At 37.4% G+C, this 25,185-nt stretch overlaps 1 protein-coding gene across 7 annotated transcripts in view; it reads right to left on the bottom strand.

Annotated features, from left to right (window-relative positions):
- Nucleotides 1-25,185, bottom strand: part of osbpl8 (oxysterol binding protein-like 8) — a 1,018,260-nt gene that overhangs the window by 142,182 nt on the left and 850,893 nt on the right. For 4 of the 7 annotated variants that reach the window (XM_061961262.2, XM_061961256.2, XM_061961258.2 and 1 more), the window contains exon 3: nucleotides 16,369-16,470. The exons of 2 other annotated variants lie outside the window; for them this stretch is intronic. In XM_061961262.2, coding sequence (XP_061817246.2) covers nucleotides 16,369-16,419 — 51 coding nt within the window. In that variant the 5' untranslated portion in view covers nucleotides 16,420-16,470. Of the gene's footprint in view, nucleotides 1-16,368; nucleotides 16,471-25,185 lie in introns of those variants that run through there. One more of the 7 variants, XM_061961261.2, reaches the window with a different exon arrangement.

The raw sequence follows: 25,185 nt of genomic DNA, 5'->3' as shown, positions 1-25,185 counted from the left end.
ACACCCCCATACCATCACACATGCTGGCTTTTACACTTTGCGCCTAGAACAATCCGGTTGGTTTTTTTCCTCTTTGTTCCGGAGGACACAACGACGTCCAAAGTTTCCAAAAAACAATTTGAAATGTGGACTCGTCAGACCAGAGAACACTTTTCCACTTTGCATCAGTCCATCTTAGATGAGCTGGGGCCCAGGGAAGTCGGCGGCATTTCTGGGTGTTGTTGATAAATGGCTTTCGCTTTGCATAGTAGAGTTTTAACTTGCACTTACAGATGTAGGGACCAACTGTAGTTACTGACAGTGGTTTTCTGAAGTGTTCCTGAGCCCATGTGGTGATATCCTTTACACACTGATGTCGCTTTTTGATGCAGTACCGCCTGCGGGATCGAAGGTCACGGGCATTGCCGCTTACGTGCAGTGATTTTAGCCACTTAGCCTACTTTGCAGTAGTACACCTCAGAATCATACAACTTTCTACTTGACACATGCTAACTGTTAGCATGTTAACATTAGCATTCTATCATTTTAAACTTTTTAGCCAGTTTTACGGCTGAACCCCTCAGAATCATATAAAACTTGGTACTTGACACATGCTAACTGTTAGCATTGTAACGTTAGCATTCTAGCGTTTTAAACTTTTTAGCCAGTTTTACGGCCAAACCCCTCAGAATCATATAAAACTTGGTACTTGACACATGCTAACTGTTAAAATGCTAACTTTGCAGTAGTATACCTCAGACTCATATAACTTGGTACTTGACACATGCTAACTGTGCCAGATTTCCTAGTTTTCCGGAACATTTTTCACATTTAAAATGAATTGGCCATTTTTCAATCTTCCACCATTTCCACATTTTTCAACCGATTCAAACCATTCCACCTTCAACACATTCCACTCACCCTGGAAATTCAAAACTATCACTTTTCAAAGTAAAAAAATATTCCAGCAATTCCCAGAACTCCCATTTTTTTCCAAACCCTTTTTTGACCCTTGTTTCTGTCGACTACTCCTTCCACATTTTTCAATCCACTTTAACCGTTCGACCGTCCAAACATTCCCCTTAATCAGCACAAAAAACAGAAAAATTCCCGGTTTTTCCCAAATTCCAGGAATTCCTTAATACCATTTCTCAATTCAAACTGTTACTACTTCAAAATTTCTCGATTGATTTGGAAAATTCCAACACCAACCATTTCAACTTATTCAGACCATTCAAGTTTTTTTTTTTTTAAATTCCCGCATTTACCAAAATTCCAAAAAAAAAAAAAAAATTCCCAATGGGACAATTCTCACATTTTCCATCTGATTCAGACGGTTCCAACTTCAAAATATTCATCCTGTTCAGCAAGTGTGTGCTCTTCTTCAAAAATTCTAAAAAAAGAAAAATTCCAGGATTTCCCATAATTCTTTTTTTTTTTTTTTTTTTTTCATTTTCCCCATTCAAAATGATTTGTCTATTTTTCAAACTTTCACATTTTAACGTTAGCATTCTAGCGTGTTTAACTTTTTAGCCAGTTTTTTTACGGCCGAACCCCTCTGTGTCATATAACTTGGTACTTGACACATGCTAACTGTTAGCATGCTAACTTGTTTAGCCCACTTTGCAGCAGTACACCTCAGACTCATATAACTTGGTACTCGACACATGCTAACTATTAGCATGTTAACGTTAGCATTCTAGCGTGTTTAACTTTTTAGCCAGTTTTTTACGGCCGAACCCCTCTGTATCATATAACTTGGTACTTGACACGTGCTAACTGTTAGCATGTTAACGTTAGCATTCCAGCGTGTTTAACTTTTTAGATAGTTTTCTGCGGCCGAACCCCTCTGTATCATATACCGTATTTTCCGCACTATAAGGCGCACCTAAAAACCACAAATTTTCTCAAAAGCTGACAGTGCGCCTAATAACCCGGTGCGCTTTATTACGATTCATTTTCATAAAGTTTCGGTCTCGCAACTTCGGTAAACAGCCGCCATCTTTTTTCCCGGTAGAACAGGAAGCGCTTCTTCTTCTACGCAAGCAACCGCCAAGGAAAGCACCCGCCCCCATAGAACAGGAAGCGCTTCACCCGCCCCCATAGAACAGGAAGCGCTTCACCCGCCCCCGGAAGAAGAAGAAAAAACGCGCGGATATCACCGTACGTTTCATTTCCTGTTTACATCTGTAAAGACCACAAAATGGCTCCTAATAAGCGATCCGGTTCATAAAAAGACGCAATCTCTCCATCCGCACACGGATTACTACCGTATTTCACAGCAACTGATATTCCTGTGAACCGCACTGTGGAACGGGAGCACGTACGGTGAATATTCGCACCACAGGGAATGAAGTCATCCTTCACTGTGGTTCTAGCTTGCCATGCTAACTTCCACTCATGGTGATATTCAAAAGGAAGACCTTGCCAAAAGAGACCTTTCCAGCCGGCGTCATCATAAAAGCTAACTCGAAGGGATGGATGGATGAAGAAAAGATGAGCGAGTGGTTAAGGGAAGTTTACGCGAAGAGGCCGGGTGGCTTTTTTCACACAGCTCCGAAGGCGAACACACCTTCACTAAGACGGGCAGACAGCCTCGGACGACATACGCCAACATTTGCCAGTGGATCGTAAATGCTTGGGCAGATATTTCGGTCACAACTGTGGTCCGAGCTTTCCGGAAGGCAGGATTCACAGAACAACAGCGACACTGACTCCCGATGACTTCTACGAGACGGAACCGGCCATTTTGGATACCACGCTTGCGCAACTTTTCAATTCGGACACCGAAGACGAAGAATTCGAAGGATTTACGAATGAAGAATAACTTCAGAAGGTGAGCGCTATGTTTATTTTGTGTGTTGTGACATTAACGTTCGAGCAACATTATGTTACTATTGCTCTACACCATTTTGAATTTTACTATGTTTGTGATTGCACATTTGCGTACATTTTGGGACAGAGTTGTTAGAACGCTGGTTTTCAATATATTATTAAAGTTTGACTGAACTATCTGACTGTTTTTTTGACATTCACTTTAGCGCAGCGTTTTTTTGACATTCACTTTAGCGCAGCGTAGGCGCGGCTTTTAGTCCGGGGCGGCTTATTGGTGGACAAAATTATGAAATATGTAATTCATAGAAGGTGCGGCTAATAATCCGGTGCGCCTTATAGTGCGGAAAATACGGTAACTTGGTACTAGACATATGCTAACTGTTAGCATGCTAACTTGTTTAGCCCACTTTGCAGTAGTACACCTCAGAGTCATATAACTTGGTACTCGACACATGCTAACTATTAGCATTTTAACGTTAGCATTCTAGCGTGTTTAACTTTTTAGCCAGTTTTTTACGGCCAAACCCCTCTGTATCATATAACTTGGTACTTGACACATGCTAACTGTTAGCATTCTAGCGTGTTTAACTTTTTAGCCAATTTTACGGCCGAACCCCTCAGAATCAAATAACTTGGTACTCGACACATGCTAACTGTTAGCATGCTAACTTTTTTAGCCAATTTTGGCACCGTATACCTCAGACTCATATAACTTGGTATTTGACACATGCTAACGTTAGCATTCCAGCGTGTTAAACTTTTCAGCCAGTTTTACGGCTGAACCCCTCCGAATCATACAACTTGGTACTTGACGCATGCTAACTGAATTCTGAGTCATGGGGAAGGCAAAAGAATTGTCAAAGGATCTGTGAGAAAAGGTAATTGAACTGCATAAAACAGGAAAGGGGTATAAAAAGATATCCAAGGAATTGAGAATGCCAATCAGCAGTGTTCAAACACTGATTAAGAAGTGGAAAATGAGGTATTCAGGTAGACCAGCAAAGATTTCAGCCACAACTGCCAGGAAAATTGTTGGAGATGCAAAGAAAAATCCAGAAATAACTTCAGCTGAAATACAGGACTCTCTGAAAAATTGTGGTGTGGCTGTTTCTAGATGCACAAGAAGGAGGCACTTGAAGAAAAATGGGCTGCATGGTCGAGTCGCCAGAAGGAAGCCATTTCTGCACAAATGTCACAAAGTATCCCGCTTACATTACGCCAAACAGCACAGAGATAAGCCTCAAAACTTCTGGAACAAAGTAATTTAGAGTGATGAGACCAAAATTTAACTTTTTGGCCACTCGACCATGCAACCCATTTTTCTTCAAGTGCCTCCTTATTGTGCATCTTGAAACAGCCACACCACAATTTTTCAGAGAGTCCTGTATTTCAGCAAGTTATTTGTGGATTTTTCTTTGCATTTCCAACAATTTTCCAGGCAGTTGTGGCTGAAATCTTTGCTGGTCTATCTGAATCCCTCATTTTCCACTTCTTAATCAGCGTTTGAACACTGCTGATTGGCATTCTCAATTCCTTGGATATCTTTGTATACCCATTTCCTGTTTTATGCAGTTCAATTACCTTTTCTCGCAGATCCTTTGACAATTCTTTTGACTCAGAATCCAGAAACATGTGTGCAGCACTGGATGAAAGATGCAATGATCTGTCAGAAGCCCAGAAACTCACTGACCTTTTATATACACACATTAATTACAAACACACATGTCACAGGTGAGGATTGGAACCTTGATTAGCCATTCAAACCTGTTTGTGTCAACTTTTGTGCATGTTATCAGATCAAAGTCACTGGGGTATGTAAACTTTTGATCAGGGTCATTTGGGTACTTTCTTTTGTCATTTTGATTGAAAAAGAGTAATCACAGTTGTTTGCCAATAAATAGCTTCACACAACCATTAAGCATGAGTGGAAGAAAGGTTTTTGTGTTATCATTCATATTCTCTGAAGAATGGCCAAGAAATCATCAATTCTCCCAGCGTATGTAAACTTATGAGCACGACTGTATGTATATATAGATATGTATATATATATATATATATATACACACACACACACAGTACTACAGATTGCCAGATGGGCCCCCTTGATGTAAAAAGCATAGAGTACAGTGTCTAATAGGAGCCTACAAACGAAAGCACACAGTGTGGTGTTGGATGACACGTATTTGAACTTTGCATGTCAGTGTTTGGAGAGAAGTGGCAGCGAATAAAAAAAAATAATAATAATTGGCATCTTTCCCAAAGGCTTTCATCTGTTTAAGAAGAAGCGTCCTTTCAACTGCCAAGACTATTAAGCAAACAATGAGGATGGTAACACAACACACACTCAGTCTGCATGACACACAACACACACTCAGTCTCCATGACACGCCAGTCATCACTGCTGATACTGCTCACAACCAGCGATCAGCTGATACCAGACCGGGTAAGCACGACTTGGATGCAAAGGAGGACACAATCAAACGCCGATTTGCCTTTCAGAAGCCTTTGGTCATTAGCGACTTCATCATGCAGCTTCCTCCACACTGGAAGAAGGACGCCACTCAGGGGGGAGGGGCTTGTGGGCGTGCAAGCCAATCATGCCAGCGTGTGTGCTCCTGTTCTGCAACTCTGTGTATTAGTGCCCAAGACATGGGTAACTTACACATCTGTGAAGGCACCATTAATGCTGAAAGGTACATACAGGTTTTGGAGCAACATATGTTGCCATCCAAGCAACGTTACCATGGACGCCCCTGCTTATTTCAGCAAGACAATGCCAAGCCACGTGTTACATCAACGTGGCTTCATAGTAAAATAGTGCGGGTACTAGACTGGCCTGCCTGTAGTCCAGACCTGTCTCCTATTAAAAATGTGTGGCGCATTATGAAGCCTAAAATAGCACAACGGAGACCCCCGGACTGTTGAACAACTTAAGCTGTACATCAAGCAAGAATGGGAAAGAATTCCACCTGAAAGGCTTCAAAAATGTGTCTCCTCAGTTCCCAAACGTTTACTGAGTGTTGTTAAAAGGAAAGGCCATGTAACACAGTGGTAAAAATGTCCCTGTGACAACTTTTTTGCAATGTGTTACTGCCATTAAATTCTAAGTTCATGATTATTTGCACAAAAAAAAGTAAGTTTCTCAGTGTGAACATTAAGTATCTTGTCTTTGCAGTCTATTCAATTGAATATAAGTTGAAAAGGATTTGCAAATCATGTTTTTATTTACCATTTACACAACGTGACAACTTCACTGCTTTTGGGTTTTGTATAACTTACACAAAAACCTGCCGCACGCTCTTTTCCACAGCAGAGATGAAATGTATCCAGACTAAAGTTGACGTGGAAATGTGCGCTGCGAGCAAAATTTGGCACTTTAAACAAAATTACAACCAAAAGCAATACAATTGTTTATGGAACACACTTGATAGTGGAAAAAACAATGTAAATATCTTTTTGTATTTAAATTTTTTTTTTAAATCATGATGAAATGATACGATTGAGTAAAATTGTGTCTTAATCTTTGGCTTAAGTGTCAAAAAAATGAAAATATGGTTGTGTTTATTTGTGAAAATGGGGGGCAGATATATTCATATATTCATATTGTACTTTAATGTTATGTTGATTGATTTTTATTTTATTACTTTGTTAGATTTTTTTTATAAATGAAATAAATGAACTGAACTATAATTATTTAGGAGGGGATGGGGGGGGGCTAAAATATGCACAACCATAACAATAAACCAAATGTGTAAATAAAGTGTTGACAAAGTGTTCATGTTGTCCATGTTAACTGAAAGCTGAAAGCGACATAAAGCGTGAATGCTCTTGAAGCATGCACGTGGCCATTTATCCACACCCGGAAACAACTCTAGTTACATGAGGCCCCTGGTCTACATGGTATGAGGAACGGCTCGGATTTTGGACTGACCCATGTGTTATTGAAACACTTTTAAGCCACACACTTACTGAGTAATTAGTGCATCAAAAATGTACTGCAACTTTCAAACTATAGGCCGCTACATTTTACCTACGCTTTGAACCCTGCTGCTTATAAAATGGTGTGGCTAATTTATGGGGGTTTTCTTCGCTGACGGCCATAATGCAAATAGTTATTCACTTCAATTTCACCATCTTGGAAATTTAAAACTACTCTTTTTTCCAAGTAAAAAAAAAAATCCAGGATTTTCCAGAATTCCTGGTTTTCCAAAGCCCTATTTCCACCCTTTTTTTTTGGGCGACTACTCCTCCCACATTTTTCAACCCACTTCAACCGTTCCACCATCAAAACATTCCTCTTATTCAGGAAAAAAAACAATGTTGTTTTTTGAACTGGAAAAATTCCCGGTTTTCCCGAAATTCCAGGAATTCCGTAATGCCATTTCTCAATTCAACATGTTACCAAGTCAACATTTCTCCACCGATTTGAAAAATTCCAACACCAACCATTTCCACTCATTCAGACCATTAAAGTTTTTTTTCCCCATCATTTAAAAAAAAAAATCCCGCTTTTCCCCAAATTCCCAATTTTTTTCTGAAATTTCCATTGAAATCAATGGGACATTCTTGAAAGTTCCACAACTCCCACATTTTTCATCTGATTCAAACCGTTCCAACTTCAAAATATTCAGCCTGTTTGGGAATGGTGTGCTCTACTTCAAAAATTCTAAAAAAAAATAAATTCCAGGATTTCAGTTCAACTTTAGGAATTGCCTCATTTAGTTTTTATTACACAACCATAAGAATATAACAACTGTGTAAATAAAGTGTTGACAAAGTGTTCATGTTGTCTATGTTAGCTTCTACATGCTATCACACGTCCTTTATGCAAATAGTTATCCAAAAGTACAAGCAAAGACACAGAATAGGTGTGATATTATTTGTGCTACAGTGCCATCTTTTGGACAAGTTTGCTCACTGCAGGTGCTGCATTGCCCTTTTGATTAGACTGAGTTTTCAACCAGAAGTATACCGTAAGTGCCGTTCTGTCCTTTGCCCGTCCATGGCGTTTCTACTCGTATGGATTCTTGATTCATCACTCCAAGCAACATTTGTAAGTTTTACAATATAACTAAAACAATTCTTACTTACTAAAGCGTCCCATGTGTGATGTCTGTAGGAGTGTTTTCATGCATATTCGTACGTGCTATCGTAATGTAATGAAGCGAGCATCGTTAGCATGAGCTAATATGCTAACACATGCTAACAAATACAGCAAATGTCAGCGGAAACAAATACAAAACAATACAACTTTATTAGCATTGCACCTAAAAACTACAACACAAATACCGTCAATTTCGGCGAATAAGCTTATTTTTTCTTACACTTTGACCCATGCGGCTTATAAGACGGTGCAGCTAATTTATGGATTTTTCTCCGATAACAACCATACTAAAAGTAGTTGTTGTTGTTATTTTGTTTTTTAAAACAATACATAGAGAGAGTATGTTATTGTCTGTACTATGGCGCCATCTTATGGACAAATTTAGGGGCGCCGAAAAGGGGGGGTAAAGGAGACGGATTCTAGGGGCCCATGATGGAGGGGGGCCCAGAGAGGCCCCTAATGATGATGAAATTATAATACAGAAAAAATAATGACACTGTGTTGGGTGCCCTGTAAAGATTATTTTCATGGGGCCCAAAATCCCTAGCGGCGCCCCTGGACAAATTGGCTCACTGCAGGTTTTGTTTTTCAATCCGAGTGCCATGTTCGTCTTTCAGCCATCCATAGCGTTTCTACTCGTATGGAGTCTTCATTCATCACTCCAAGCAACGTTTGTAAGTTTTACAATATAACTAAAACAATTCTGACTTACTAAACCGTCCCGTGTGTGATGTCTGTAGGAGTGTTTTTATGCACGTTTGTACGTGCTATCGTAATGTAATCAAGCTAGTTTTGTTAGCATTAGCTAATAAGCCAACACATTTACGAGATTTGTGTTAGTATTACAAACCCCGTTTCCATATGAGTTGGGAAATTGTGTTAGATGTAAATATAAATGGAATACAATGATTTGCAAATCCTTTTCAACCCATATTCAATTGAATGCACTACAAAGACAACATATTTGATGTTCAAACTCATAAACTTTATTTTTTTTTGCAAATAATAATTAACTTAGAATTTCATGGCTGCAACACGTGCCAAAGTAGTTGGGAAAGGGCATGTTCACCACTGTGTTACATGGCCTTTCCTTTTAACAACACTCAGTAAACGTTTGGAAACTGAGGAGACACATTTTCTAAGCTTCTCAGGTGGAATTCTTTCCCATTCTTGCTTGATGTACAGCTTAAGTTGTTCAACAGTCTCCGTTGTGCTATTTTTGGCTTCATAATGCACCACACATTTTCAATGGGAGACAGGTCTGGACTACAGGCAGGCCAGTCTAGTACCCACACTCTTTTACTATGAAGCCACGTTGATCTAACATGTGGCTTGGTATTGTCTTGCTGAAATAAGCAGGGGCGTCCATGGTAACGTTGCTTGGATGGCAACATATGTTGCTCCAAAACCTGTATGTACCTTTCAGCATTAATGGCGCCTTCACAGATGTGTAAGTTACCCATGTCTTGGGCACTAATACACCCCCATACCATCACACATGCTGGCTTTTCAACTTTGCGCCTATAACAATCCGGATGGTTCTTTTCCTCTTTGGTCCGGAGGACACGACGTCCACAGTTTCCAAAAACAATTTGAAATGTGGACTCGTCAGACCACAGAACACTTTTACACTTTGTATCATTAGATGAGCTCAGGCCCAGCGAAGCCGACGGCGTTTCTGGGCGTTGTTGATAAACGGTTTTCGCCTTGCATAGGAGAGTTTTAACTTGCACTTACAGACGTAGCGACCAACTGTAGTTACTGACAGTGGGTTTCTGAAGTGTTCCTGAGCCCATGTGGTGATATCCTTTACACACTGATGTTGCTTCTTGATGCAGTACAGCCTGAGGGATCGAAGGTCACGGGCTTAGCTGCTTACGTGCAGTGATTTCTCCAGATTCTCTGAACCCTTTGATGATATTACGGACCGTAGATGGTGAAATCCCAAAATTCCTTGCAATAGCTGGTTGAGAATGTTTTTTCTTAAACTGTTCAACAATTTGCTCACGCATTTGTTGACAAAGTGGTGACCCTCGCCCCATCCTTGTTTGTGAATGACTGAGCATTTCATGGAATCTACTTTTATACCCAATCATGGCACCCACCTGTTCCCAATTTGCCTGTTCACCTGTGGGATGTTCCAAATAAGTGTTTGATGAGCATTCCTCAACTTTATCAGTATTTATTGCCACCTTTCCCAACTTCTTTGTCACGTGTTGCTGGCATCAAATTCTAAAGTTAATGATTATTTGCAAAAAAAAAAAAAAGTTTATCAGTTTGAACATCAAATATGTTGTCTTTGTAGCATATTCAACTGAATATGGGTTGAAAATTATTTGCAAATCATTGTATTCCGTTTATAGTTACATCTAACACAATTTCCCAACTCATATGGAAACAGGGTTTGTATTAACTTACAATGGCATTCCTTTTGTATTGTTTCAGTTTCACAAATTCGCAAAAACGTCACCGTTTAGCTGATTGGAAAGCTAGCTTGCGCAGCGAGTGGGTCCATGACCATGACTTCTGTTTTGTTTGATCAGCCGTTTTACTGCCGGGTTACAGACAACGTTTGGAAACAATTAATGTATGTAAATAAATGTGTGGAGGGAGGTGTGGCCAGCGCACATTTTTGTAATGTTTGCTAATCTATTCAAGATAAAAACCTTCACAGCTCCAGATGAAGCTGAAGTGCGTGCATCGTGAGGCGTAGCGTGCGGAACTCTTGAGACTTCTGTGGAAAAAGGGATGGTGACATGCCAGTGACGTGACAGGTGTTCATTATCAGCACCTCCAAGTAATCGTTAAGGCTCATCAATAGCGCTCGGGGTAACAATGAGTCATTGTCAATAATTGGAGATGGCACTGGCTACAGGTAATCATGGCAGTCACCTGTCATTTAGGGCTGGACTAAGTTTGACGTGGTCTTGACAGGGAACACACTGTATGATAAGATTTAATATGCACCTGTGTATAAAGTACCTCTTAATATGCACCTGTGTATACAGTACTTCCTAATATGCACCTGTGTATACAGTACTTCTTAATATGCACCTGTGTATACAGTACTTCTTAATATGCACCTGTGTGTACAGTACTTCCTAATATGCACCTGTGTATACAGTACTTCTTAATATGCACCTGTGTATACAGTATTTCCTAATATGCACCTATGTATACAGTACTTCTTAATATGCAACTGTGTATACAGTACTTCCTAATATGCACCTGTGTGTACAGTACTTCCTAATATGCACCTATGTATACAGTACTTCTTAATATGCACCTGTGTATACAGTACTTCTTAATATGCAACTGTGTATACAGTACTTCTTAATATGCACCTGTGTATACAGTACTTCTTAATATACACCTGTGTATACAGTACTTCCTAATATGCACCTGTGTAAACAGTACTTCCTAATATGCACCTGTGTATACAGTACTTCTTAATATGCACCTGTGTATACAGTACTTCTTAATATACACCTGTGTATACAGTACTTCTTAATATGCACCTGTGTATACAGTACTTCCTAATATGCACCTGTGTATACAGTACTTCTCAATATGCACCTGTGTATACAGTACTTCTTAATATGCACCTGTGTATACAGTACTTCTTAATATGCACCTGTGTATACAGTACTTCCTAATATGCACCTGTGTATACAGTACTTCTTAATATGCACCTGTGTATACAGTACTTCCTACTATGCACCTGTGTATACAGTACTTTTTAATATGCACCTGTGTATACAGTACTTCTTAATAAACACCTATGTATACAGTACTTCCTAATATGCACCTGTGTATACAGTACTTCTTAATATGCACCTGTGTATACAGTACTTCCTAATATGCACCTGTGTATACAGTACTTCCTAATATGCACCTGTGTATACAGTACTTCTTAATATGCACCTGTGTATACAGTACTTCCTAATATGCACCTGTGTATACAGTACTTCTTAATATGCACCTGTGTATACAGTACGTCCTAATATGCACCTGTGTATACAGTACTTCTTAATATGCACCTGTGTATAAAGTACCTCTTAATATGCACCTGTGTATACAGTACTTCTTAATATGCACCTGTGTGTACAGTACTTCCTAATATGCACCTGTGTATACAGTACTTCTTAATATGCACCTGTGTATACAGTACTTCTTAATATGCACCTGTGTATACAATACTTCCTAATATGCACCTGTGTATACAGTACTTCTTAATATGCACCTGTGTATACAGTACTTCTTAATATGCAACTGTGTATACAGTACTTCCTAATATGCACCTGTGTATACAGTACTTCCTAATATGCACCTGTGTATACAGTACTTCCTAATATGCACTTGTGTATACAGTACTTCTTAATATGCACCTGTGTAAAAAGTACTTCCTAATATGCACCTGTGTATACAGTACTTCTTAATATGCACCTGTGTATACAGTACTTCTTAATATGCACCTGTGTATACAGTACTTCCTAATATGCACCTGTGTATACAGTACTTCTCAATATGCACCTGTGTATACAGTACTTCCTAATATGCACCTGTGTATACAGTACTTCCTAATATGCACCTGTGTATACAGTACTTCCTAATATGCACCTGTGTATACAGTACTTCTTAATATGCACCTGTGTATACAGTACTTCTTAATATGCACCTGTGTATACAGTACTTCTTAATATGCACCTGTGTGTACAGTACTTCCTAATATGCACCTGTGTATACAGTACTTCTTAATATGCACCTGTGTATACAGTACTTCCTAATATGCACCTGTGTGTACAGTACTTCCTAATATGCACCTGTGTATACAGTACTTCTTAATATGCACCTGTGTATACAGTACTTCTTAATATGCAACTGTGTATACAGTACTTCCTAATATGCACCTGTGTATACAGTACTTCCTAATATGCACCTGTGTATACAGTACTTCCTAATATGCACCTGTGTATACAGTACTTCTTAATATGCACCTGTGTATACAGTACTTCCTAATATGCACCTGTGTATACAGTACTTCTTAATATGCACCTGTGTATACAGTACTTCCTAATATGCACCTGTGTATACAGTACTTCCTAATATGCACCTGTGTATACAGTACTTCTTAATATGCACCTGTGTATAAAGTACCTCTTAATATGCACCTGTGTATACAGTACTTCTTAATATGCACCTGTGTGTACAGTACTTCCTAATATGCACCTGTGTATACAGTACTTCTTAATATGCACCTGTGTATACAGTACTTCCTAATATGCACCTGTGTGTACAGTACTTCCTAATATGCACCTGTGTATACAGTACTTCTTAATATGCACCTGTGTATACAGTACTTCTTAATATGCAACTGTGTATACAGTACTTCCTAATATGCACCTGTGTATACAGTACTTCCTAATATGCACCTGTGTATACAGTACTTCTTAATATGCACCTGTGTAAACAGTACTTCCTAATATGCACCTGTGTATACAGTACTTCTTAATATGCACCTGTGTATACAGTACTTCTTAATATGCACCTGTGTATACAGTACTTCCTAATATGCACCTGTGTATACAGTACTTCCTAATATGCACCTGTGTATACAGTACTTCTTAATATACACCTGTGTATACAGTACTTCTTAATATGCACCTGTGTATACAGTACTTCCTAATATGCACCTGTGTATACAGTACTTCTCAATATGCACCTGTGTATACAGTACTTCTTAATATGCACTTGTGTATACAGTACTTCCTAATATGCACCTGTGTATACAGTACTTCCTAATATGCACCTGTGTATACAGTACTTCTTAATATGCACCTGTGTATATAGTACTTCCTAATATGCACCTGTGTATACGGTACTTCCTAATATGCACCTGTGTATACAGTACTTCCTAATATGCACCTGTGTATATAGTACTTCTTAATATGCACCTGTGTATATAGTACTTCCTAATATGCACCTGTGTATACGGTACTTCCTAATATGCACCTGTGTATACAGTACTTCTTAATATGCACCTGTGTAAACAGTACTTCCTAATATGCACCTGTGTATACAGTACTTCTTAATATGCACCTGTGTATACAGTACTTCCTAATATGCACCTGTGTATACGGTACTTCCTAATATGCACCTGTGTATACAGTACTTCCTAATATGCACCTGTGTATACAGTACTTCTTAATATGCACCTGTGTATACGGTACTTCCTAATATGCACCTGTGTATACAGTACTTCCTAATATGCACCTGTGTATACAGTACCTCTTAGTATGCACCACATGATTGTTTTCATCAAAGAGTATATTTTACAGCAAAATGACAGTGTTGACATAGGAGATATTGTTTAAGCAGTTAAATATTTGTCATCATTTTTCAAAACATTTTTTTGGTCTAAAAATTCCAAAGAAAATCCACGATTATAAATAATATTGTCTCAAAATAGGCCAGTTCTGAATGACTTGGTGTAGAGAACAGGTGTCAAACTCAGGGCCCGGGGGAAAAATCTGGCACGCCACTGCAATTAATGTGGCCCACCACATCCTTCTGATGAGGTCTGCCATATAATTTTTATTTTGGCTCACCACATCCTTTTATAGTGGCCTGCCAGATCATTTTATTTTGGTTCACCACATAATTTTATAATGGCCTGCCAAATCATTTTATTTTGGCTCACCACATAATTTTATAGTGGCCTGCCAGATAATTTTATTTTGGCTCACCACTTAATTTTATAGTGACCTGACATATCATTTTATTTTGGCTCACCACATCCTTTTATAATGGCCTGCCAGATCATTTTATTTTGGCTCACCACTTAACTTTATAGTGACCTGCCATATCATTTTAATTTGGCTCACCAAATAATTGTATAGTGGCCTGCCAGATCATTTTATTTTGGGCTCACCACTTCATTGTATTGTGGCCTGCCAAATCATTTTATTTTGGCTCATCCCATCATTTTATTGTGGCCTGCCAGATCATTTTATTTTGGCTCACCACATAATTTTATAGTGGCCTGAAAGATCAGTTTATTTCGGCTCACCACTTCATTTTATTGTGGCCTGCCATATCATTTTAATTTGGCTCACCACTTAATTTTATAGTGGACTGAAAGATCATTTTATTTTGTCTCACCACTTCATTTTATAGTGGCCTGCCAAATCATTTTATTTTGGCTCACCATGTCATTTTATTGTGGCCTGCCAGATCATTTAATTTTGGCTCACCACATCATTTTATAGTGGTCTGCCAGATCATTTAATTTTGGCTTACCACATCATTTTATTCTAGCCTGCCATGTCATTTTATTTTGGCTCACCACATCATTTTATTGTGGCCTGGCAGATCATTTTATTTCGGCTCACCACATCAATTTATCGTAGCCTGCCAGATCATTTTATAGTGACCTGCCAGATCACTTTATTTTGGCTCACCACTTAATTTTATAGTGGCTTGACAGATCATTTTATTTTGGCTCACCACATAATTTAATAGTGGCCTAACAGATCGTTTTATGTTGGTTCACCACATCATTTTATTGTGGCCTGCCAGATCATTTTATTTTGGCTCACCACTTAATTTTATAGTGGCTTGACAGATCATTTTATTTTGGCTCACCACTTCATTTTATAGTGTCCTGACAGATCATTTATAGTGTCCTGACAGATCATTTATAGTGTCCTGACAGATCATTTATAGTGTCCTGACAGATCATTTTATAGTGGCCTGACAGATCATTTTATATTTGCTCACCACTTAATTTTATATTGGCCTGCCAAATCATTTTATTTTCACTCACCACATCATTTTATAGTGGTCTCCCAGATCATTTCACTTTGGCTCACCACATCATTTTATAGTAGCTTGCCAGATCATTTTATTTTGGCTCACCACTTCATTTTATAGTGGCCTGACAGATCATTTAATTTTGGCTCACCACATCATTTTATTTTGGCTCACCACTTCATTTTATAGTGGCCTGCCAGATCATTTTATTTTGGCTCACCACTTCATTTTATAGTGGCCTGACAGATCATTTTATTTTGGCTCACCACTTCATTTTATAGTGGCCCGCCAAATAATTTTATTTTGTCTCACCACATAATTTTATAGTGACCTAACAGATCATTTTATAGTGGACCGACAGATCATTTTATTTTGGCTAACCACGTCATTTTATAATGCCCTGACAGATCATTTTATTTTGGCTCACCACATCATTTTATAGTGGCCTGCCAAAGCACCATCTGCTGGAGATATAACTGCTGCACCACTAAACCACTTCCTGGTTGAGTTACCAGAAGAAACACTAAAATATTGTTTGCCAAATAAAGCCACTGTCGAATATTTGTCAATATGAAGTGGTGTTAGCATCATTTGTGTAGCGCTGCCACAGTAAATAGTAGAAACGTGGGGCCACTCACCAAAGTTGTCTCAGTCTCCTGTTGGGACTCAGAAGAGGACTCCATGGTCATGTTGGAGCTGGAAGCAGTGGGCTTGTCAGGGCTGCTCAGATGAGTGCATGTCTGTCAGAGAGGGAGGCAGGAAATGATTACAACTGTCAACATCAACACTTCCACAAGTCCATCAACAACTAAGCAGGGGCTGAAATAAGCAGGGGCGTCTATGATAATGTTGCTTGGATGGCAACATATGTTGCTCCAAAACCTGTATGTACCTTTCAGCATTAATGGTGCCTTTGCATCGGTCCATCTTAGATGAGCTCGCCCAGCGAAGCGTCTCTGGGTGTTGTTGATAAATGGCTTTGGCTTTGCATAGTAGAGCTTTAACTTGCACTTACAGATGTAGCGACCAAATGTAGTTACTGACAGTGGTTTTCTAAAATGTTCCTGAGCCCATGTGGTGATATCAATTACACTGATGTTGGTTTTTGATGCAGTACCGCCTGAGGGATCAGATATCACGGGCATTCAATGTTGGTTTTCGGCCTTGCCACTGATTTCTCCAGATTCTCTGAACCTTTTGATGATATTGTGGCTATTTTGAAGAAACTAGAATATAAAACATGTTGTCAATTATTTCACCTTTTTTTGTTGAGTATATAACTCCACATGTGTTCATTCATAGTTTTGATGCCTTCAGTGACAATCTACAATGTAAATAGTCATGAAAATAAAGAAAAGAATGAGGAATGTCCAAACTTTTGGCCTATATATATATATATATATATATATATATATATATATATATATATATATATATATATATATATATATATATATATATATATATATATACACGCACGTATACACACATACATAAATATATATATATGCATACACATACATATATATATATATATATATATATATATATATATGCATATACATACATATATATATATACACATATATACATGCATATATATACATGCATATATATATATTCACATATATATACACATATATGCATATGCATATATATACATATATACATATGCATATATATGCATATATGTGTGCATATATATATATATATATACATATATGTATATATATACAGTATATGCATAATATATGCATATATATATATATATATATATATATATATATATATATATATATATATATATATATATATATATATATATATATATATTAGGGCCGCAACTAACGATTAATTTGATAATCGATTATTCTGTCGATTATTACTTCGATTAATCGATTAATAATCGGATAAAAGAGACAAACTACATTTCTATCCTTTCCAGTATTTTATTGAAAAAAAACAGCATACTGGCACCATACTTATTTTGATTATTGTTTCTCAGCTGTTTGTACATGTTGCAGTTTATAAATAAAGGTTTATGAAAAAAAATTTTATAAAAGAAATAAAATAAAAATTTAAAAAAAATAAATAATAATAATTGCCTCTGCGCATGCGCATAGCATAGATCCAACGAATCGATGACTAAATTAATCGCCAACTATTTTTATAATCAATTTTAATCGATTAGTTGTTGCAGCCCTAATATATATATGTATATATATATATATATATATATATATATATATATATATATATATATATATATATATATATATATATATATCAATATATATATATCAAATCAAGTCTCTGTGCCTTAAATATGTTTTTACTTTATTATTGTGGCAACATAATTGTTAACGTTTTTCAAAGTACCAAAGGGACTAAAAGCGATTTTTGTGTGTGCGCGGGGGTGGTGACGGTTCAGCTTTCTGTTGTTGTTTTGATCGTAGCTTCCTTATGTAAAAAATTCCATCTAATATACCGGAAAAAATAGTCTGATTACAAGAATATTTTGAATTGTAAAATGCCTTTTGTTCAACCATCCTGTTTTCCAGTTTCTCCCTGTTCTTCAACAACGAAGATGTCTTGTATGTATTCCTTGTCCACTGGTCCCACCACACAGCACACAACATGGTGAAGATCTACACGCATCCCACAGTGGGCAGGTGGACATCTTGGCAATGAAATAGTCAGTCAATCTTTCAAAGAAGAAAACACTAACACACACGACTGATGTGGCCTGGGGTGTCAAGGAGCTGTCACAGTGTGCTTCAGCAATCAAGTCTATGAATCAGCAGAGTGGGAGGTGGGAAAACAACAGAAATCAAGATAACAAACCCTTTTTTTTCCTGCAGAGATAAGAGACGTGGATGTTTTTCTACTGTTAGTCTTCTGGTACTTCTAGTTGTATCTCCTCCTGCAGCAAATACTGGACTTTTACCTCAGTCTTAGTCAGAACTTTAAGAGCGTGTACCTAAATGTTGTCCTCCTATGCCGACTTACGAGGCAAACTGAAGTTGTTTCTATATGTGTCTATATTAGCCTACTATCAAAATGACTTTAAAAGTCTTATATAAGTGTCTATCCATCCATCCATTCATCCATCCATCCATTTTCTACCGCTTGTCCCTTTTGGGGTTGCAGGGGGTGCTTGAGCCCATCTATAAAAGTTGTATTAGCCTACTATCAAAATTACTTTAAAATTATTATATCAGTGTTATAATGAAGACAACACATGTTGTAAGTGTCTATATCAGTTATGTTAGCCTACTATAAAAATGACTTTAAAAGTCTTATATAAGTGTTATAATGAAGGCAACACATGATGTAAGTGTCTATATTAGCCTACTATCAAAATGACTTTAAAAGTCTTATATAAGTGTTATAATGAAGGCAACACATGATGTAAGTGTCTATATTAGCTGTATTAGCTTACTATCAAATTTACTTTAAAAGACTTATATAAGTGTTATAATGAAGACAACACATGATGTAAGTGTCTATATTAGGTATATTGTGAGGGTGTTTGATTAAGACCCGAAACACCCTATGACCCCGGGAGAATCACTGATGATGTGTCCACGTTGCACCATGAGGTGTATTATAAAACGAATCTGGTATGGCATCGTGAATGTAAGTGTCTATATTAGCTATATTAGCCTACTATCAAAATGACTATAAAAGTCTTATATAAATGTTATAATGAAGACAACACGGGATGTAAGTGTCTATATTAGCCTACTATCAAAATTACTTTAAAAGTCTCATAAAAGTGTTATAATAAAGACAACACATGATGTAAGTGTCTATATTAGTTATATTAACCTACTATCAAAATGACTATAAAAGTCTTATATACGTGTTATAATGAAGACAACACATGATGTAAGTTTCTATATTAGCCTAGTATCAAAATGACTTTAAAAGTCTTATATGAGTGTTATAATGAAGACAACACATGATGTAAGTGTCTACATTAGCTATATTAGCCTACTATCAAAATGACTATAAAAGTCTTATATACGTGTTATAATGAAGACAACACATGATGTAAGTGTCTATATTAGCCTACTATCAAAATTACTTTAAAAGTCTTATATGAGTGTTATAATGAAGACAACACATGATGTAAGTGTCTATTAGCCTACTATAAAAAAGGGCTTTAAAAGTCTTATAGAAGTGTTATAATGAAGACAACACATGATGTGTCTATATTACTATATTAGCCTACTATCAAAATTACTTTAAAAGTCTTATATAAGTGTTATAATGATGGCAACACATGCTGTAAGTGTCTATATTAGCCTACTATCAAAAAGGGCTTTAAAAGTCTTATATAAGTGTTATAATGAAGACAACACATGTTGTGTCTATATTACTATATTAGCCTACTATCAAAATTACTTTAAAAGTCTTATATAAGTGTTATAATGAAGGCAACACATGATGTGTCTATATTAGCCTACTATCAAAATGACTTTAAAAGTCTTATATAAGTGTTATAATGAAGGCAACACATGATGTAAGTGTCTATATTAGCTGTATTAGCTTACTATCAAATTGACTTTAAAAGACTTATACAAGTGTTATAATGAAGACAACACATGATGTAAGTGTCTATATTAGTTATATTGTGAGGGTGTTTGATTAAGACCCGAAACACCCTATGACCCCGGGAGAATCACTGATGATGTGTCCAGGTTGCACCATGAGGTGTATTATAAAACGAATCTGGTATGGCATCGTGAATGTAAGTGTCTATATTAGCTATATTAGCCTACTATCAAAATGACTATAAAAGTCTTATATAAATGTTATAATGAAGACAACACGGGATGTAAGTGTCTATATTAGCCTACTATCAAAATTACTTTAAAAGTCTCATAAAAGTGTTATAATAAAGACAACACATGATGTAAGTGTCTATATTAGTTATATTAACCTACTATCAAAATGACTATAAAAGTCTTATATACGTGTTATAATGAAGACAACACATGATGTAAGTGTCTATATTAGCCTAGTATCAAAATGACTTTAAAAGTCTTATATGAGTGTTATAATGAAGACAACACATGATGTAAGTGTCTATATTAGCTATATTAGCCTACTATCAAAATGACTATAAAAGTCTTATATACGTGTTATAATGAAGACAACACATGATGTAAGTGTCTATATTAGCCTACTATCAAAATTACTTTAAAAGTCTTACGGCACGTTGTGTAAATCGTGAATAAAAACAGAATACAATGTTTTGCAAATCTGCAAAGACCAGATACTGAATGTTGGAACTGGTAAACTTTGTTATTTTTTGCAAATATTAGCTCATTTGAAATTTGATGCCTGCAACATGTTTCAAAAAAGCTGGCAAAAGTGGCAAAAAAGACTGAGAAAGTTGAGGAATGCTCATCAAACACTTATTTGGAACATCCCACAGGTGAACAGGCAAATTGGGAACAGGTGGGTGCCATGATTGGGTATAAAAGCAGCTTCCATGAAATGCTCAGTCACTCACAAACAAGGACGGGCCGAGGGTCACCACTTTGTCAACAAATGCGTGAGCAAATTGCCCAACAGTTTAAGAACAACATTTTTCAACCAGCTATTGCAAGGAATTTAGGGATTTCAACATCAAAAGGTTCAGAGAATCTGGAGAAATCACTGCACGTAAGCAATGATATTACAGACCTTGGATCCCTCAGGCGGTACTGCATCAAAAAACGACTTCAGTGTGTAAAGGATATCACCACATGGGCTCAGGAACATTTCAGAAAACCACTGTCAGTAACTACAGTTGGTCGCTACATCTGTAAGTGCAAGTTAAAACTCTACTATGCAAAGCCAAAGCCATTTATCAACAACACCCAGAAACGCCGCCCGCTTTGCTGGGCCCGAGCTCATCTAAGATGGACTGATGCAAAGTGGAAAAGTGTTCTGTGGTCTGACGAGTCCACATTTCAAATTGTTTTTGGAAATTGTGGATGTCGTGTCCTCCGGACCAAAGAGGAAAAGAACCATCCGGATTGTTATAGGCGCAAAGTGTAAAAGCCAGCATGTGTGATGGTATGGGGGTGTATTAGTGCCCAAGACATGGGTAACTTACACATCTGTGAAGGCACCATTAATGCTGAAAGGTACATACAGGTTTTGGAGCAACATATGTTGCCATCCAAGCAACGTTACCATGGACGCCCCTGCTTATTTCAGCAAGACAATGCCAAGCCACATGTTACAACTGCGTGACTTCATAGTAAAAGAGTGCGGGTACTAGACTGGCCTGCCTGTAGTCCAGACCTGTCTCCCATTGAAAATGTGTGGCGCATTATGAAGCCTAAAATAGCACAACGGAGACCCCCGGACTGTTGAACAACTTAAGCTGTACATCAAGCAAGAATGGGAAAGAATTCCACCTGAGAAGCTTAAAAAAAGTGTCTCCTCAGTTCCCAAACGTTTACTGAGTGTTGTTAAAAGGAAAGGCCATGTAACACAGTGGTGAACATGCTTCTGTGACAACTTTTTTGCAATGTGTTGCTGCCATTAAATTCTAAGTTAATGATTATTTGCAAAAGTGTGAACATTAAATATGTTGTCTTTGCAGTCTATTCAATTGAATATAAGTTGAAAAGGATTTGCAAATCATTGTATTCTCTTTTTATTTACCATTTACACAACGTGACAACTTCCCTACTTTTGGGTTTTGTAGAAGGTGGAAAGAGAAATACAAGCTGGACAGTCACAAAAGTCTGCCCAAGCACCAACTCTCAATCCCAAACAAATGGAAGAACTTATAGGAAATATTCCTGACCTACACCATATAAAACTGCGAGTCAAACTGAGGTTCCTCCAGTTAACCATTGTTGGGGGGAAAGCGGAGGAAGTTGCAGTTTTTTGCAGCCATGAAATCATGTGCTTGCACGCTGCAGGGTAAACATGTCGCTCACAGGATGCAAGAATGTTCATCAAACACGTGAGCGAGGACATCACAAGGAGCATCCAACAGCGTGCTCGCGGTGCAACGCCACCACGTCCTCGCCATTCGGTGTACCGAGTGATGTCATAAAACTGCCTACTTTTTTTTTTTTTTTAAACAATACAATAGAATGGACTACTAAAACTACAGTAGTTTTATAAAGTAATCATTTACTGCATTTACCTTGGAGAGTGGGCTTCTATGGTATCTGTTTCTCCGTCAAACACACCATCAGCAGCTTCTCTATTTTTTTCATGGATTAATGTCCGCGGTTTGAATATTGTTTCAGCATTCTTGGCTGGCGTTAGACTCGTTCTGCTTCAGTACGGTGCAGACATCAGTGTGTAAAGGATATCACCACATGGGCTCAGGAACACTTCAGAAAACCACTGTCAGTAACTACAGTTCGTCACTACAAGTTAAAACTCTACTATGCAAAGCCAAAGCCATTTATCAACAACACCCAGAAACTATATAAATACTCTCATATTGCTTTGCCAAGTTGGCGACACGCTCTGTCATGTGATGATTTCTTTTTATTTTTTATTTTATTTTTTATAATATTTATTTGTTCATTTGATAGGGAAATCATAATACAGGTACTGAGAAACAGATCCCCACCCCCCCAAAAAAAATTACAAAAAATAATAACAAATAAATAAATAAATAAAAACCCTCCCCACCCTCCCATAAAACTGCCTACTTTTTAAACTTGATAGTTTCCTTTGAATAAATCACACACTGCTGGCAGCTAATTCTCCAATGAATACAATAATAATATAGACAATAATAATATGGACACCTCAAAATTCCATTCCGATTACAATTCAGAGACATCGATCTGATTATAAATTGATTATTGATGCATCTTTATTCGTGTATACGCATGAAAAACTGCTGACGTAAGCTGTAATGTCATATTGCGCCATTTTCGGATACAATGTCCCACACCATAGATGTATGTAGATATATATACAAAACCCAAAACCAGTGAAGTTGGCACGTTTTGTAAATGGTAAACAAAATCAGAATACAATGATTTGCAAATCCTTTTCAACTTATATTCAATTGAATAGACTGCAAAGACAACATATTTCATGTTCGAACTGGTGAACAGTCTAGTACTCGCACAGAATGTGGCTTGGCATTGTCTTGCTGAAATAAGCAGGGGCGTCCATGAAAAAGACGTTACTTGGATGACAACATATGTTGCTCCAAAAGCTGTATGTACCTTTCAGCATTAATGGTGCCTTCACAGATGTGTAAGTTACCCATGTCTTGGGCACTAATACACCCCCATACCATCACACATGCTGGCTTTTACACTTTGCGCCTATAACAATCCGGACGGTTCTTTTCCTCTTTGTTCCAGAGGACACAACGTTTCTCGTCAGAACACGGAACACTTTTCCACTTTGCATCAGTCCATCTTAGATGAGCTCGGGCCCAGCGAAGCCGGCGGCGTTTCTGGGTGTTGTTGATAAATGGCGTTCGCTTCGCATAGTAGAGTTTTAACTTGCACTTACAGATGTAGCGACCAACTGTAGTTACTGACAGTGGTTTTCTGACGTGTTCCCGAGCCCATGTGGTGATATCCTTTACACACTGATGTCGCTTTTTGATGCAGTAGCGCCTGAGGGATCCAAGGTCACGGGCATTCAATGTTGGTTTTCAGCCTTGCCGCTTACGTGCAGTGATTTCTCCAGAGTCTCTGAACCTTTTGATGATATTACGGACCGTAGATGGTGAAATCCCTAAATTCCTTGCAATAGCTGGTTGAGAAATGTTTTTAAACAATTTACTCATGCATTTGTTGACAAAGTGGTGACCCCCGCCCCATCCGTGTTTGTGAACGACTGAGCATTTCATGGAAGCTGCTTTTATACCCAATCTAGGAATGCAACAACTAATCGATTAAATCGATTATAAAAATAGTTGGCGATTAATGTAGTCATCGATTCGTTAGAGGCTACTTTATTTATTTATTTTTTTAATTATTTATTTTAATTATTTTATTTTTTTCTATAAACCTTTATTTATAAACTGCAACATGTACAAACAGCTGAGAAACAATAATCAAAATAAGTATGGTGCCAGTATGCTGTTTTTTTTTAAAATAAAATACTTGAAAGGATAGAAATGTAGTTTGTCTCTTTTTTCTGATTATTAATGGATTCATCAAAGTAATAATCGACAGATTAATCGATTATCAAATTAGTTGTTAGTTGCAGCCCTTACCCAATCATGGCACCCACCTGTTCCCAATTAGCCCGTTCACCTGTGGGATGTTCCAAATAAGTGTTTGATGAGCATTCCTCAACTTTCTCAGTCTTTTTTGCCACTTGTGCCAGCTTTTTTGAAACATGTTGCAGGCATCAAATACCAAATGAGCTAATATTTGCAAAAAAGATTATAATAATATAATAATCATTTATATATTATAAATAATAAGTTTAGCTGTCGAAATGTTACCATA

Source organism: Nerophis lumbriciformis, linkage group LG05 (genome assembly GCF_033978685.3).
Source record: "Nerophis lumbriciformis linkage group LG05, RoL_Nlum_v2.1, whole genome shotgun sequence".
In the NCBI taxonomy this organism is placed as follows: Eukaryota; Metazoa; Chordata; class Actinopteri; order Syngnathiformes; family Syngnathidae; genus Nerophis; species Nerophis lumbriciformis.
The sequence above is the reverse complement of the archived record's forward strand: the minus strand, read 5'-3'. Positions and strand labels throughout refer to the sequence as shown.